Source organism: Hyla sarda, unplaced genomic scaffold, assembly GCF_029499605.1.
Source record: "Hyla sarda isolate aHylSar1 unplaced genomic scaffold, aHylSar1.hap1 scaffold_79, whole genome shotgun sequence".
Taxonomy (NCBI): Eukaryota; Metazoa; Chordata; class Amphibia; order Anura; family Hylidae; genus Hyla; species Hyla sarda.
Window position 1 is genome coordinate 275,798 of NW_026610814.1, and position 18,346 is coordinate 294,143.

The following is an 18,346-nucleotide window of genomic DNA, read 5'->3' on the forward strand; positions in this document are numbered from 1 at the left end:
GGACCGCATACAAGAAGAGGGACCGCATACAAGAAGAGGGACCGCATACAAGAAGAGGGACCGCATACAAGAAGAGGGACCCGCATACAAGAAGAGGGACCCGCATACAAGAAGAGGGACCGCATACAAGAAGAGGGACCGCATACAAGAAGAGGGACCCGCATACAAGAAGAGGGACCCGCATACAAGAAGAGGGACCGCATACAAGAAGAGGGACCCGCATACAAGAAGAGGGACCCGCATACAAGAAGAGGGACCCGCATACAAGAAGAGGGACCCGCATACAAGAAGAGGGACCGCATACAAGAAGAGGGGACCGCATACAAGAAGAGGGGCCCTCATACAAGAAGAGGGGCCCTCATACAAGAAGAGGGGCCCTCATACAAGAAGAGGGGCCCTCATACAAGAAGAGGGGCACTCATACAAGAAGAGGGGCCCTCATACAAGAAGAGGGGCCCTCATACAAGAAGAGGGGCCCTCATACAAGAATAGGGGCCCTCATACAAGAAGAGGGGCCCTCATACAAGAAGAGGGGCCCTCATACAAGAAGAGGGGCCCTCATACAAGAATAGGGGCCCTCATACAAGAAGAGGGGCCCGCATACAAGAAGAGGGGCCCTCATACAAGAAGAGGGGCCCTCATACAAGAAAAGGGGCCCTCATACAAGAAAAGGGGCCCTCATACAACAAGAGGGACCAACATACAACAAGAGGGACTACATACAGCAAGAGGAACCGCATACAACAAGAGGGACCCGCATATGTGGTGAGCCACAGTGAATGGCGGGACCATGGGGTGTAGCGGTGTAGGTGGATGGGGCAGATGGTATTAACTTTAGGGGCAAGGTGTTATTTACACCTAGTGTTCGTGACGCCAGAGTGGTTTTTGGGTATCGGGAACCACCCAAACGATATCTCCGCTATCCCAATGGCTAGACAGTGAAATGAGTCCATGACCAGGTTATGGTATAACGGAGGCTTTACTGAGATCAGACAATTGTTATAGTCTCTACAGCTCGGCCAGGAACACAGAGGGACCTCGCAGCTTGCTGGGACCAATTATACTTGTAATGGACTTTAGATCATTGACTTTAGGCTTGACTGGACTGTAGGTAACGACAGCAAACCTAGACTTGACTTACTGGAAGTGACTGTAGATTTGAGGCCTTCCAGGTGCTGGACACTAGCACTGAGTAGAAAGCAAAGAGGAAAAAAAATTGTAATGGCCGCCCTTATAAAGGGGGCGGGGGGGGGGGGGGGTAGCCAAAAGCCCATAGGTCAAGCTGCAGGTCATGTGTTAAGCTGGTGACTCTCTGGGTAACGTAAACATAACATGTGACATCTCAAAGGTCCTTTAGACAATTAAATTAGTCCTCCAAAGGTCCTTTATACTGTCTGTACATTAGCATACTGACTGTATACCTATTACAATAAATAACATTGTACTAACAGCAGGGGAGACACTACAGGAGAGCCCCCAGGTCACCAAGTGACTCAATCTGACAGGGCCTAAGTGTAGTAAAGGACTATGTTCTGTACTGGGATATTACAAACCCCCTTACTTAACATAAGTCCCTTCGATGACAGGTTCTGACAGGATTGAGGGTCGATTGAGAGTCTCTGTATAATTGTCCATAATGTTCATACATGCTCTGATGATTTTATTTTTCCTACGGAGAACAGGATTAATAAGCAGTATGACTAGTACTGATAACTTTACTTAAGGATCTATAATTATCCATTTGGTGATACTCGACTATGCATAATAATATACTACACATAACACGACATTTGACTATGCATAATAATTGACTATACATAACACGACATTTGACTATACATAACATTTGACTATGCATGTAACACTCTATACAGGATTATACTTAATACTTGATATGAGATATTTTCGGATTGGGTTGCCTGAGGCTTTCTGCACAATGCCTTGGCTACTGGGGTCCCTTGGCATTTAAACACTTCTCCCCAGAAAACTGTATTAGTTTTATGCTAGACATTCTGTAGATAACATTTGACATTTCTGTAACCTTATGCCTGACTACGTGCATCATTGAGTATCAGGAATACATTCTGGGCAGGAAAGTATCGTGTGCACGAACACAAGAACATGTGACATTATTGACATATGACATTGGAGTGGACTGTGTAATTTTGAGTGATACAGTCCTACTGTATGTGACTTGTTGTGTACTTTATGAGTACATTATGTGGTTTACACGACTTTACTGTTTACTGTATAAGATGCTGGTGGTGGTGATTGGGGGGGGGGGTGGGGGGGGGGGGTGATGTGTTGCTTTTCCTGAGTGGCTCAGGACAAACCCCCGTAGGAATACAACCAGACATCAGAGAAGGACTGTACGCTGGGACTTTTGGTGTAAAATAACTTCTATACATTTTATTAGACCTTAGCAAATATGATCCGGGACCATAAACACTTCGGTGTACCTCCATAACCTTTTTAATGGAACAAAATATATTACTATGGATATTTTCATTATCGTCCATGTACTGCTCAATAGTCCAGGATCAGGTCAGGGTCCCCTCCTGACTTGTTTGTGCCTATATAAAACTAATATCGGATCTCCTCCACCAAGGAGTCTCTCGGCCGAAGCCGGGCGCAATACTTACTAGTCTTGGTTGCAGTGAGACTTTTCTTGTTAAGTCTGTCAGGCACAATGCTTGAACGTTGTTATAACCTGACACAACAAAGGAGTGCTGGTGCACGACTGTCAGTTAGTCTGGTGATCAAGTCTGGTTAAAGTTTTTCTGTACACAAAGTTATTTAGACAACTGTCTTTCCCAGTCTCGCCGGTCAGGTTGGGCCATAGGTTGTGAGATGAACCTGGGGTTGCGAGACTGGGTCCTTGCATGGGGTCAACATGGGTGTTCCAGGAAACATGGGACAAATGGGAATTGGTGATAGTTGGACTGACAGTGACTACCACCTGCACCACAACAGCTTGTGCCACGGGTGGAGGGACAGTTGGTGCCTGCTGATCCGGCCAAACCTCCGCAACTGCTGGAGTAGGCCGAGGCACTTTTGTAGGTACCCGCTGATTAGGCCACACCACCTCAAAGGCAGGAGCAGGCCTGGGTACATCAGTTGGTGTCCGATGATCAGGACAAACCTCCTCGCCCCTAGGAGTAGGCTTGGGCACATCTGTACAGGAACTTTGACGTAGGTACTTGGGATCCATCGCTGAGGGATCTGTGGGTTTGAACAAGCATGGTGGAGCCATGGCAAGCTCCTCGGATACACATGTGGAGGCCTGTAGACCCGGCCTCAGCTCTGTGGCTGCTAGAGTGGGCCGGTTCAGGCCCCTGGGCAATTGGGTGAGCATCTTGACTTTATTGACATAGGTATCATGGAGAAGATAGATAGTTTGACAGGCCTTTATAATATCTTGACCTAGGGTTCCTGGGTCATTTTGTTAACAGCTTCCTTCAGGACCTTTGTTTGCACTTCTCAGGTCAGGATCGCCCTCATATTTGTACGAATCTGACAGTCTTGTTGATGTGGGGCGGGGGGTGCCTTTCTGGGCTTTAATCCTGGGACACCGTTTTTTCCTCATGGCTAAGCCTCTTGGCAGACTAAGGGTTACTGGCACTTTTTAAGAGTCTTAGCGTGGGGCGGTCTTGGTCTGGGTAGAGCTAGGTGGGACCCCCTTTGTAGTTCTTTCCCCCTAGGATGCAAGTCTTTAGGGGCACTAACGGGTGAATACAGGGGCCCCCCGGTATCAGCGACTTACTTCTTCCAGCTGATGGCATTTGCAGAGATTGCGCTGCAGGGGGTGCTGGACCAGGACTTACGGAGCTTAGCGCAGCCACCGTGATTTGTTGCACGGCTGCGTCCAGGGATCTTCCTGCTTTGGTCCCCTCGGAACGGGCTCCGGTTCCATCCTGGGATTCCCGGCACACGTGGAATGCTGCGACTCTTCTTGCTCCTCGCCAGCACTTCTGGTAGACTGAAGAGGTCAGGCTCCTTGTCGCTTCTTATACTGGTCTCCGACAAGATGGCTGCCGGCCAGAAGGACATCATCAGCGGGGCCTGGGACAGAAGCGACTCAGTGGTGCACACTCTTCATCCACCCCCCTGGCAAAAAGGGCCGGACCTTTCAAGTTCCACTTCAGATTGCATAACAACATGATCTCCACGCCCGAAGGCGGGACGCTGGCTTTGGCGGGAATTCTTTGTGCGCTTCTCGACCACCAGATTAACCTGACTTTGCACATAGTTGGTTTAACTCTTGCAGACTTCTTCACATTAAACGACACCGTTTTCTTCACCTCCCCTTTACTTTAACAGCACCATGGTAAAGACACATTTCAATAACAGTCACGTACAATTTTCTGGCACAAACTTGTTCCCAACTGCAAGCGATTTTCTCTTGGACACAATTCAGACTGGGGGGGAGGACTTGCGGTATATTGCATATGGCACACACCCCTATCCTGTTAACTGGTGGCTTTGTGGTTAAGGCACCCACCCTGTTTGTGAAGCCAAGCTTGTGGTGAGCCACGGAAAATGGCGGGACCATGGGGTGTAGCGGTGTAGGTGGATGGGGCAGATGGTATTAACCTCAGGGGCAAGGTGTTATTAACACCTAATGTTCGTGACAACAGAGTGGTTTTTGGGTATCTGGAACAACCCAAACGATATCTCCGCTATCCCAATGGCTAGGCAATGAAATGAGAGTCCATGACCAGGTTATGGTATAACGGAGGCTTTACGGAGGTCAGATAGATGTTATTATCTTCACCGCTCGGCCAGGAACACAGAAGGACCTCGCAGCTTGCTGGGACCTATTATACTTGCAATAGACTTTAGATCATTGGCTTTAGGCTTGACTGGACTGTAGGTAACGACAGCAGACATAGACTTGACTTACTGGAAGTGGCTGTAGATTTGAGGCCTTCCAGGTAGCTGGACACTAGCACTGAGACATCTGGTCTTGACTGTACCCCAGTAGAGAGCTAAGAGAGAAAAAGGATGTGATTCTATCAGGAAACGCCGGTGAAGCCAGAGGATTGAATCCAAGATAGCCAAAATGCATTTGTTTGAAAAAGATTTCCCTCCAGCGTTCACTGATAACATTGGCTCGAACCTCTGCCCAGCCGTCCAAGATCTTGTCACGAGCTTCTTCATCCTGCAAAAAGATTCCCATTTGGCAAACGCCCCCCTCCCAGATACCATAAGGAAATATATAAGAACTATAGAGGTACGACAATGTCTCCTTCCAGGGCTGAGGGCCTACGACATCTTCATAGGGAGAGGGGGACACCTCAGAGGAGGGATCGCGGAGGAGCGACTTGGAGAAGGAGAGAAGTTGAGATACCTGAAGGGAATTAGAGGGCGGTGAGGAGAAGTTTGTTAACAATTCCTGTGGATGAAACCAGCGTTTCTCCTCTACATGTATAAGCTGTTTCACCACCCTTTAAGGCGCCAACTCTCAAACAGCCTACTTTCACGTCCCTGTGGGAATTCAGGATGGCCCCAGAGGTCAAGGCGCCCAGACAGCAGGAAGGGAAGACCAAATGCTTTGCGAACTGCTTTCGGGGTTTAAACCGTGTCCCTAACAACTAAAGAGCGCTTTATGTGGATTGGGAGACCGGGATTGCGGGTGTGTAAACAAGCTGAGAGCTTCCATGGGAAGACCAGGTCAGCTTCAGTATCATAATTAGAGTGAAAACTAGATTCATGTAGCCAGTCCATATCGTGCCTAAAAATACAGGCCAGGTTATAGCAGCGAATGTTGGGAAATCCAACTCCGCCATCCACCTTAACATTAATTTCTGAAGTGCTATTCTGGGGCGTCTCCCGGCCCATATTAAATGAGTACATGCAGAATTGAGCCCCTGCACATCCTTATGCTTGAGTAGAAGGGATAGAGTCTGTAAATGATTAAGTAACCTCGGAAATCTTGATAAGGTGACACCTCCCTAAAAAGGAAGATGGGACCAGCGCAACAACTCATCATGAATCAAAGGGGCAGATAATTGAGGGTATACAAGGACGGAGTCTTGCCTATGTTAATCCCTAAGTACGTGATATGTGGTTTTTATAATCTTGGCAGGGATACCTATAACTGACCAATAAGAGGACGGCCGGGCAGATCCCAATGTAAGTGCCTCACTTTTTAGTTGGTTAATTTTGTACCCAGAAAATAAGCCAAAGTGGGATAGAGTGCACATCAATGGGCCGCTAGGAAAATCAGGATGTTGTCAGCAAAAAGGGTCAATTTGACCTCCGTTCTCTGAATCGAGACCCCACAGAATAATGTGGAATCTTCTAAGTACCTTGCAAGTGGTTCCAGGGCCAGATTAAATAATGGGTGAGAGAGAAGGGGCAACCCTCTCTCGTTCCCTTAAAAAAAAAGTGAGAGGAAGCCAGAGATATGGACCTGAGCTCGAGGGGAGGAGTACAGACCCCCTAAAAAGGTACGGAAATGGCCTTCAATCCCCACTTTGTCCAGCACCATGCCCAGCCAGTCCCACCTTACGCTGTCAAAAGCCTTATTGTCATCAAGGGCCAATAGCATGGGCGATTCTCCTGGCCGGGGGGGGGGGGGGGATGCTGTACCCTGTCCGAAACTGTTAGTACTGTATGTATGTTCGCTACGGCCAACCTATTATGTACAAAGCCGACCTGTGAGGGGCCTATGAGAGAGGGAAGGAACGCACTTAGACGGTCCGCCAACATTTTTAACGCTAATTTAAGATTTTGATTGATGAAAGAAATAGGCGGGTAGGATTGAGAAAGGAGAGGGTCTTTGGTGTCAGTAAACGCTTAATAGTGGCTACATTTGCATGTAGGGGTAGGGTACCCGAGTGTAGTAGGTAATTGAAATAGTTTGTCAATGGAGTCACAATCTGGTTGGCTGAAGTCAAGCAGGTCATAAAACGTCTCCACAATGCGAAGGCCCCGGGCCCCGATGGGGCCCGGGGCCTTCGCATTGTGGAGACGTTTTATGACCTGCTTGACATTAGCCTCTGAAAAATCTGCGTTTAAGGCATCACACTGTTCTGCAGATAAGGAAGGCAACTGGACCAACTCCAGAAACAATCTACCCAATGACATGTCTGCTAGGGAGGAGGAGTAAAGGGACTTATAAAAGTCCTGGAATAAAGAGTTAAGTGCTTTAGGGTCAGAATGCAACGTCCCCGTTTCATCCCTCAAGGCTGGGAAGCGTTGGGGAGGTCACCGTCCTTTAGCCAGGCATGCAAGGAGATGGCCGGACTTGTTCCCAAATCGAAACAACTCCGCCTTAAATCTAGAATAAGAAGCCATACATATGCTTTCTGACCAGAGGTCAAAAGTGGCCCTGGCTTCCTTCCACGCCTGTAAAGCTGGATCAGATGGGCAGGAGACGTAGGGAGTGTATTACAACAACCTGCTCGCCTCCTAAAAGTGGTGGAGGGACTTCTTTTTCACAGGGGACATGAATACGTTCTTTTGCTGGGTGACCTCAAACCTTTGACATTCCAGGAGATCATCTGCATGGTAAAGGAGCCACGGGCCGAGAGACATGAAGGAATACAAAAGAGAAGAAAAAAAAAAGGGAGGGGGAAGTAAGAGGGGAAGTCACAAAACTAACACGAAACATTACTCTCACCATTCTCGCTCAAGCAGATCCCGCCAAAGCCACACGTGCACACCAAACACCAGAGCAAGTGTCAGGAACTGTGCTGAGGACTTCCTTTTTTTCTTCCCATCCCGGCAAGTTGATGGGACAGAATATGGCAAGTCCACCCGTTATGTTAAACATAAAATTATAAACAGTCTCAGAGACCGAACCATGTCGACATGGTACATATTGAGCCCCCCCATCTATCGGAGATACCAACTAACTCCAGAGCGGCAGGGTCCATTTAGTAAAGCTAGAGAAGCCTAAGGGACCTAATGAATTAAAACCCCCAACACAAACACCCCACCCCACCCCCCATAACTGCAAAAACCCGGCCCCAGTAGTGAAGGCCACATAGTTGGGAGGCAAGTGGGAAGCTCGCCCATATATAGAGCAGGCAGTTTATCAAAGGAGCATCAGAAGTTGTCGTGGTCAGTCCGGGATCTTGGGGAGAGAGCTGAAGTAGAAGGGGTCTGCCCAGGTAGCTGGTAGGCTAATGTGCCACAGGTATATGGGTGACAGGCAGGTGCTGTGCCTGCATCTTCAGCAGGGAGCTGGCTGAGAGGTGGTGCAGTGAGGGCTTCCTCCATGAACTCCTACAGGGCAGTGGAGGAGTGGGGTGAGTCACTGGGTGTGCTGGCAGGCTGTGGCTGGGGTACATGCAGGGGAGGGGTGGCTGGGTGCAGGGCTGGAGCTCTTGGCATGACCGTGGCCATGAGCTGGAGGGATGATGCTCCCCCGTCTTGCTGGCTGGACTCAGTGTGCTGCTGTGCGTGCCTCCACACGTGGCTTGTGGAGTGCTGCTGCCGCCATTGCCGAGGAAGAGGTCTAATGGCGGGGAGCGAACGGGACCATTGGCTTCTGCGTGCTCTGGAGCAAATAACCTCCATGTAGTTGCTCACGGCTAGGAGGAAACGGGGGGGGGGGGGCGGTGTTGCTCTGAGGATGAGATGGGAGGTGCAGGAGCTCTGCTGGCCGTCTCTAGCCAGGGCAGCGCCGGAACCGGAAGTCACCTGACCTCTGTTGACCAGTTGTGGTCCACAGCCTCTGACTACCAAGGAGCCGTGAGATCACCGTCCTCCTTACATTGCTGGGAGAATCTCTTGACACACTTATAACCGATAATCGTCCGGTGTAAAAGGCAGGGCAAATGCTCGTTCACGGTTAATCAGGCCTTGTGAAGGATCGGCAAACAAGCGCCGATCATCAGCCCAGGTATAAGGGCCCCGACTATTGAGTTACGTTTAGTCCTGTCTGAGAATGGACAATATGTCCATGGGAAATGTGGTCGAACAGTGATCGGTGTTAAAGGGATATTCCAGGAGTTACTTTGTATTGGTATAAAATATATCTTATACTTACCTTCCTTATTTCCATGTCGAAACAGTTCTGAAGGATCCCGGTTCTGACGCACAGCACTTTCTCATGTCGGTGTCACAGAAGGACCTGCCTGCTTAGCCAATCGGTGGCTGCAGTGGTGCCCTGCCTCTGACAGTGATTGGCTGAGCAGGCAGGTCCTTCTGTGACACCGACAAGAGGAAGTGCTGTGTGTCAGGTCTCATAGTTTGGTGGTTATGTTGACATCAGAGGTCCATGATGAGTATCGAGCTCTGGTCTCATAGTTTGGTGGTTATGTTGACATCAGAGGTCCATGATGAGTATCGAGCTCAGGTCTCATAGTTTGGTGGTTATGTTGACATCAGAGGTCCATGATGAGTATCAAGCTCTGGTCTCATAGTTTGGTGGTTATGTTGACATCAGAGGTCCATGATGAGTATCGAGCTCTGGTCTCATAGTTTGGTGGTTATGTTGACATCAGAGGTCCATGATGAGTATCAAGCTCTGGTCTCATAGTTTGGTGGTTATGTTGACATCAGAGGTCCATGATGAGTATCGAGCTCTGGTCTCATAGTTTGGTGGTTATGATGTGAACATCAGAGGTCCATGATGAGTATCGAGCTCTGGTCTCATAGTTTGGTGGTTATGTTGACATCAGAGGTCCATGATGAGTATCGAGCTCTGGTCTCATAGTTTGGTGGTTATGTTGACATCAGAGGTCCATGATGAGTATCGAGCTCTGGTCTCATAGTTTGGTGGTTATGATGTGAACATCAGAGGTCCATGATGAGTATCGAGCTCTGGTCTCATAGTTTGGTGGTTATGATGTGAACATCAGAGGTCCATGATGAGTATCGAGCTCTGGTCTCACAGTTTGGTGGTTATGTTGACATTAAAGGTCCATGATGAGTATCGAGCTCTGGTCTCATAGTTTGGTGGTTATGATGTGAACATCAGAGGTCCATGATGAGTATCGAGCTCTGGTCTCATAGTTTGGTGGTTATGATGTGAACATCAGAGGTCCATGATGAGTATCGAGCTCAGGTCTCACAGTTTGGTGGTTATGATGTGAACATCAGAGGTCCATGATGAGTATCGAGCTCTGGTCTCATAGTTTGGTGGTTATGATGTGAACATCAGAGGTCCATGATGAGTATCGAGCTCAGGTCTCACAGTTTGGTGGTTATGTTGACATTAAAGGTCCATAATGAGTATCGAGCTCTGGTCTCATAGTTTGGTGGTTATGATGTGAACATCAGAGGTCCATGATGAGTATCGAGCTCAGGTCTCACAGTTTGGTGGTTATGTTGACATTAAAGGTCCATGATGAGTATCGAGCTCTGGTCTCATAGTTTGGTGGTTATGATGTGAACATCAGAGGTCCATGATGAGTATCGAGCTCAGGTCTCACAGTTTGGTGGTTATGATGTGAACATCAGAGGTCCATGATGAGTATCGAGCTCTGGTCTCATAGTTTGGTGGTTATGATGTGAACATCAGAGGTCCATGATGAGTATCGAGCTCTGGTCTCATAGTTTGGTGGTTATGATGTGAACATCAGAGGTCCATGATGAGTATCGAGCTCAGGTCTCACAGTTTGGTGGTTATGTTGACATCAGAGGTCCATGATGAGTATCGAGCTCAGGTCTCACAGTTTGGTGGTTATGATGTGAACATCAGAGGTCCATGATGAGTATCGAGCTCTGGTCTCACAGTTTGGTGGTTATGATGTGAACATCAGAGGTCCATGATGAGTATCGAGCTCTGGTCTCACAGTTTGGTGGTTATGATTTGAACATCAGAGGACCATGATGAGTATCGAGCTCTGGTCTCACAGTTTGGTGTTTAGGTGGAGTAGGAGTATGGAGGGGGGCACTTAGGACATGTATGGTGGTCGTAGCACTCTCACTCATTCCCAGTTGTGTTCTCTTGCAGATATCATGCGGTTCCGGGTTGCAGATTGCTTCCATGTCATCCTGTCTCTCAGTGTCATCCTGCTCCTTGTCGTAGTGAGATTTAAACTTCCAAATAAGACCCATGTGATCAACACAAAACCTCCCGAGCCAAAAAGGCAGTCAGTAACGCTGGACGATGGGGTCTTCACCTACCACCTGAACCTCTCTCACTTCCAGGATGAGTTTCCTCACCTCCAAAGTTACAACTGCTCCCTCATCTACACCCCCAGACCAGACAATGGGGGCGCCTCCCCACTACTACTACTGGCCATCAAATCCCACCCAGCATCGGTCAGCAGAAGAGCGGCGCTGAGGAAAACGTGGGCAAAACCAGTGGAAGTGATGGGGTACAGGGTGAGGCCCGTGTTCCTGATGGGACTAAGTGACCACAACAAACACATGGAGCTAGTGAAGGTGGAGGAGACGGAATATGGGGACATCTTACTGTGGAACTTCACTGAGGGGCACCACAACTTGTCTCTGAAGGAGCGGTGTCTTCTGGAGTGGCTGCACTACAACCCCTCACAGGCGACTTTTATCTTCAAAGGTTAGTGGGCAACAGGGGTGCGTCTATAGACCCATAGTAGACCAGAAGATGGATCCACCATTCCCTGCAATTGACTGTGGGGGGGCCAAGTCCTAAGGTCCCAAGTTCAATTCAGGCAGGACCACGTGTGATCCCTTAGGTGCACGTGTTTGTAGTGGTGAACACAATACTACCGTATCAGTGAGTCATCATGTGATACTACTGTGTATAGTGCAGCCCGGATTGGGGCGTTTTGGGTCCTGGTATTGGTGTCACTTTTTGGGTATGTTTGAGATTCTCACAACCAATCAGTAATAGAAGATGGACGCTTTTTTCCATAATGGGGAGTCTCTATCCACAAAATATGGCGTTATTTCAGAGGGCGTTTGGTGGAGGGCACTTTTCAGTGGGTGTTTTCCGGAGGGTTTTGTGGAGGGCACTTTTGTGTTTTTTTTTTTTTTTGCAGAGGGTGTTTTTTTTGGACGGTGTTCCTCCTTCCTCAGACACCGATCTTTCACCATGAGATCTCCTGATAGTTGAATGGAGCAGATAGCACGGACCGGGTTACACTGGATTCTATATAGTCTGAATGATCTATGATTGAGTAGTTTTTGTATTTTTTAATAGGGCTGAAACTAACGATGATTTTATAAATCTATTAATCGGGAAAAACAGCAAAATGACAAAAAAAAGACTGAAATATCCCAGCTCTGCAGACAGTATCACACATCACTGGCTGAGATACCCCAGCTCTGAAGACAGTATCACACATCACTGGCTGAGATACCCCAGCTCTGCAGACAGTATCACACATCACTGGCTGAGATACCCCAGCTCTGAAGACAGTATCACACATCACTGGCTGAGATACCCCAGCTCTGCAGACAGTATCACACATCACTGGCTGAGATACCCCAACTCTGCTAACAGTATCACACATCACTGGCTGAGATACCCTAGCTCTGCAGACAGTATCACACATCACTGGCTGAGATACCCACACTCTGAAGACAGTATCACTCATCACTGACTGAGATACCCCAGCTCTGAAGACAGTATCACACATCACTGGCTGAGATACCCCAGTTCTGCAGACAGTATCACACATCACTGCCTGAGATACCCCAGATCTGCTAACAGTATCACACACCACTGGCTGAGATACCCCAGCTCTGCAGACAGTATCACACATCACTGGCTGAGATACCCACACTCTGAAGACAGTATCACTCATCACTGACTGAGATACCCCAGCTCTGAAGACAGTATCACACATCACTGGATGAGATACCCCAGTTCTGCAGACAGTATCACACATCACTGCCTGAGATACCCCAGATCTGCTAACAGTATCACACACCACTGGCTGAGATACCCCAGCTCTGCAGACAGTATCACACATCACTGGCTGAGATACCCCAGCTCTGCAGACAGTATCACACCTCACTGGCTGAGATACCCCAGCTCTGCAGACAGTATCACACATCACTGGCTGAGATACTGTCTGTAGATCTGGGGTATCACACCTCACTGTCTGAGATACACCAGATCTGCACATAGTATCACACATCACTGGCTGAGATACCCCAGATTCGCTTACAGTATCACACATCACTGGCTGAGATACCCCAGCTCTGCAGACAGTATCACACATCACTGGCTGAGATACCCCAGCTCTGCAGACAGTATCACACATCACTGGCTGAGATACCCCAGCTCTGCAGACAGTATCACACATCACTGGCTGAGATACCCCAGCTCTGCAGACAGTATCACACATCACTGGCTGAGATACCCCAGCTCTGCAGACAGTATCACACATCACTGGCTGAGATACCCCAGCTCTGCAGACAGTATCACACATCACTGGATGAGATACCCCAGCTCTGAAGACAGTATCACACATCACTGGCTGAGATACCCCAGCTCTGCAGACAGTATCACACATCACTGGCTGAGATACCCCAGCTCTGCAGACAGTATCACACATCACTGGCTGAGATACCCCAGCTCTGCAGACAGTATCACACATCACTGGATGAGATACCCCAGCTCTGAAGACAGTATCACACATCACTGGCTGAGATACCCCAGATCTGTGAATCTCTCATCATGATCTCTTACATGATGTCACATACATTAGTAAGTTGAAGTTGAGCGCTGAAGATGCGGCACACAGGGACGGGACCTGCAGTATTCTGAGTCCGACGGTGCAGGCAACTGTGACCGTACCGTGTTCGGGGGTCAGTAGAACACATCACCCATCTTCCGTCGTGCCCCTGCGGTCTCTGGTGTTTGCGGCCTGTTCCTGATGCCACCTCCTTCCCTGCGTGTCATGAGGCGGAGTTAAGACATCTATTTTGATAAATCCAGACCCCAGGCCAGAACCTAAATAAATCCAGAACCCAGACAAGATCCTAAATAAATCCACAACCCAGACCAGATCCTAAATAAATCCAGACCCCAGACCAGATCCTAAATAAATCCAGACCCCAGACCAGAACCTAAATAAATCCAGACCCCAGACCAGAACCTAAATAAATCCAGACCCCAGACCAGAACCTAAATAAATCCACAACCCAGACCAGATCCTAAATAAATCCAGACCACAGACCAGAACCTAAATAAATCCACAACCCAGACCAGATCCTAAATAAATCCAGACCCCAGACCAGATCCTAAATAAATCCAGACCCCAGACCAGAACCTAAATAAATCCAGACCCCAGACCAGAACCTAAATAAATCCAGACCCCAGACCAGAACCTAAATAAATCCACAACCCAGACCAGATCCTAAATAAATCCAGACCACAGACCAGATCCTAAATAAATTCAGACCCCAGACCAGATCCTAAATAAATCCAGACCCCAGACAAGATCCTAAATAAATCCACAACCCAGACCAGAACCTAAATAAATCCAGACCCCAGACCAGATCCTAAATAAATCCAGACCCCAGACCAGATCCTAAATAAATCCCCAGACAAGATGTTAGAAAAATTCATTGTCCCAGGCCTCTAAATATAATCACCCTCCACATTTCAAAATTAATTCAAACCCCAGACCATAAAAATCAAGAGCACAGAAAACATCTGAAATGAATCCAGACCCCAATATTATTAATTATGAAGACCCCAGATCAGATACTGGGATTAATGTACTCTAGGTGATGACTACGTGTGATGTCTTCCATGTGATGATGACTATGTGTGATGTATTCTAAGTGATGATGACTATGTGTGATGTCTTTCATGTGATGACTGTGTGTGATGTCTTTCCGGTGATGATGACTGTGTGTGATGTCTTATAGGTGGTGATGACTATGTGTGATGTCTTTCAGGTGATGATGACTATGTATGATGTCTTTCATGTGATGACTGTGTGTGATGTCTTTCAGGTGATGATGACTATGTGTGATGTATTTCCGGTGATGATGACATTGTGTGATGTCTTTCAGGTGATGACTATATGTGATGTCTTTCAGGTGGTGATGACTATGTGTGATGTCTTTCAGGTGATGATGACTATGTGTGATGTATTTCCGGTGATGATGACATTGTGTGATGTCTTTCAGGTGATGACTATGTGTGATGTCTTTCAGGTGGTGATGACTATGTGTGATGTCTTTCAGGTGGTGATGACTATGTGTGATGTCTTTCAGGTGATGATGACTATGTGTGATGTATTTCCGGTGATGATGACATTGTGTGATGTCTTTCAGGTGATGACTGTGTGTGATGTCTTTCAGGTGATGATGACTATGTGTGATGTATTTCCGGTGATGATGATATGTATGATGTCTTTCATGTGATGACTGTGTGTGATGTCTTTCAGGTGATGATGACTATGTGTGATGTATTTCCGGTGATGATGACATTGTGTGATGTCTTTCAGGTGATGACTATATGTGATGTCTTTCAGGTGGTGATGACTATGTGTGATGTCTTTCAGGTGATGATGACTATGTGTGATGTATTTCCGGTGATGATGACATTGTGTGATGTCTTTCAGGTGATGACTATGTGTGATGTCTTTCAGGTGATGATGACTATGTGTGATGTCTTTCAGGTGGTGATGACTATGTGTGATGTCTTTCAGGTGATGATGACTATGTGTGATGTCTTTCAGGTGATGATGACTATGTGTGATGTCTTTCAGGTGATGATGACTATGTGTGATGTCTTTCAGGTGATGATGACAATGTGTGATGTCTTTCAGGTGATGATGACTATGTGTGATGTCTTTCAGGTGGTGATGACTATGTGTGATGTCTTTCATGTGATGATGACTATGTGTGATGTCTTTCAGGTGATGATGACTATGTGTGATGTCTTTCAGGTGATGATGACTATGTGTGATGTCTTTCAGGTGATGATGACTATGTGTGATGTCTTTCAGGTGATGATGACTATGTGTGATGTCTTTCAGGTGATGATGACTATGTGTGATGTATTTCCGGTGATGATGACTGTGTGTGATGTCTTTCAGGTGATGACTATGTGTGATGTCTTTCAGGTGATGACTATGTGTGATGTCTTTCAGGTGATGATGACTATGTGTGATGTATTTCAGGTGGTGATGACTATGTGTGATGTATTTCAGGTGGTGATGACTATGTGTGATGTTTTTCAGGTGGTGATGACTATGTGTGATGTATTTCAGGTGGTGATGACTATGTGTGATGTCTTTCAGGTGATCATGACTATGTGTGATGTATTTCCGGTGATGATGACTGTGTGTGATGTCTTTCAGGTGAGGACTATGTGTGATGTCTTTCAGGTGATGACTATGTATGATGTCTTTCAGGTGATGATGACTATGTGTGATGTCTTTCATGTGATGATCACTGTGTGATGTCTTTCATGTGATGACTGTGTGTGATGTCTTTCAGGTGATGATGACTATGTGTGATGTATTTCCGGTGATGATGATATGTGTGATGTCTTTCAGGTGATGACTATGTGTGATGTCTTTCAGGTGGTGATGACTATGTGTGATGTCTTTCAGGTGATGATGACTATGTGTGATGTCTTTCATGTGATGATGACTATGTGTGATGTCTTTCAGGTGGTGATGACTATGTGTGATGTCTTTCAGGTGATGATGACTATGTGTCATGTATTTCCGGTGATGATGACTGTGTGTGATGTCTTTCAGGTGAGGATGACTGTGTGTGATGTCTTTCAGGTGAGGATGACTATGTGTGATGTCTTTCAGGTGATGATGACTATGTGTGATGTCTTTCAGGTGGTGATGACTATGTGTGATGTCTTTCAGGTGATGATGACTGTGTGTGATGTCTTTCAGGTGATGATGACTATGTGTGATGTCTTTCAGGTGATGATGACTGTGTGTGATGTCTTTCAGGTGATGATGACTGTGTGTGATGTCTTTCAGGTGATGATGACTGTGTGTGATGTCTTTCAGGTGACGATGACTATGTGTGATGTCTTTCAGGTGATGATGACTGTGTGTGATGTCTTTCAGGTGGTGATGACTATGTGTGATGTCTTTCAGGTGGTGATGACTATGTGTGATGTCTTTCAGGTGATGATGACTATGTGTGATGTCTTTCAGGTGGTGATGACTATGTGTGATGTCTTTCAGGTGGTGATGACTATGTGTGATGTCTTTCAGGTGATGATGACTGTGTGTGATGTCTTTCAGGTGGTGATGACTATGTGTGATGTCTTTCAGGTGATGATGACTATGTGTGATGTCTTTCAGGTGATGATGACGTGTTTGTGAATCCAGCCGCCTTGGTTCAGTACATTAAGGTGAATGCATCCTCTCCGTCCACCCTCCATGGGGCGCTGCAGAGACATTCTATTGTTCTTCGATATTCCAAGTACCAAGTCTCACGGACCTTGTTCTCCAACACTAAATACCCCTACTTCCTGTCCGGTGGGGGCTTCCTGTTCCCGGGGGCCGCGGTCCCGCCCCTGTATCACGCCTCCCTGCGGCTGCCCGTGTTTCCACTGGATGACGTTTATTTCGGGATCTTGTCTTTGGCCGCCAATCTTACTCTCCGCCATGAGAATCGCTTTTATGTTTTTGGACTGAAATTCGACCCCTGTAACTACCGGCGAGCTTTTGTGGTGCACAGGGTGGAGCCGGACTACCTGCTGCGCATCTGGGGTCAGGTCCACGAAGCAAAGTGTAACAGCACCGAACCCAACAATAAGTAATGGAGGTCCACCGGGACCATGGCCCAAACACTTTACCCCAAAGACTGAGGGGCTGAAGGACTGGAGAATCATTTATTTATGAAAGTATTTATTCTGTGACTGGAGCTGCGTTGGTTCTCATAGGGTTATAGTCGGCTGACGTTGCTGCAGGAGTTAACCTCTTCATGTGCACAGACGTGTTTCAGGGCTCTCACGTTCAGCAGTCGGAAACCTAAAAACAAATTTCCTGTAATAACATGATGAAGTGATAACAAGAACAACCACAATGATTTATTCTGACCTACAGTTATATCAGAACCGAGAAAGAAGTGTAAACAAAAATACGACCGCAACACATAGCAGCTTCCCTATACACAATGGCAACATTACAGCAGTAACCTGTCCTGTATCTGGGTCCCTCCTGCTGTAATAACCTGTCCTGTATCTGGGTCCCTCCTGCTGTAATAACCTGTCCTGTATCTGGGTCCCTCCTGCTGCTGTAATAACCTGTCCTGTATCTGGGTCCCTGCTACTGTAATAACCTGTCCTGTATCTGGGTCCCTCCTGCTGCTGTAATAACCTGTCCTGTATCTGGGTCCCTCCTGCTGTAATAACCTGTCCTGTATCTGGGTTCCTCCCGCTGTAATAACCTGTCCTGTGTCTGGGTCCCTGCTGTAATAACTTGTCCTGTGTCTGGGTCCCTCCTGCTGCTGTAATAAC

General features: G+C 47.3%; 1 protein-coding gene across 5 annotated transcripts; it reads left to right on the forward strand.

Annotated features, from left to right (window-relative positions):
* Nucleotides 1-650: 650 nt before the first annotated feature.
* On the forward strand, nucleotides 651-18,095 carry LOC130346479 (acetylgalactosaminyl-O-glycosyl-glycoprotein beta-1,3-N-acetylglucosaminyltransferase-like). Of its 5 annotated transcripts, none has more exons than XM_056554541.1 (3): nucleotides 651-765; nucleotides 10,913-11,479; nucleotides 17,187-18,094. In XM_056554541.1, the coding sequence occupies exons 2-3, from the start codon at nucleotides 10,918-10,920 to the stop codon at nucleotides 17,645-17,647; spliced, it is 1,023 nt and encodes a 340-aa protein (XP_056410516.1). In that variant the 5' UTR covers nucleotides 651-765; nucleotides 10,913-10,917; the 3' UTR covers nucleotides 17,648-18,094. The 5 variants fall into 5 exon arrangements, with proteins under 5 accessions (XP_056410516.1, XP_056410518.1, XP_056410515.1 ...); XM_056554543.1 differs by lacking the exon at nucleotides 651-765 and adding an exon at nucleotides 3,040-3,056; XM_056554540.1 differs by lacking the exon at nucleotides 651-765 and adding an exon at nucleotides 3,048-3,192.
* Nucleotides 18,096-18,346: the final 251 nt, after the last annotated feature.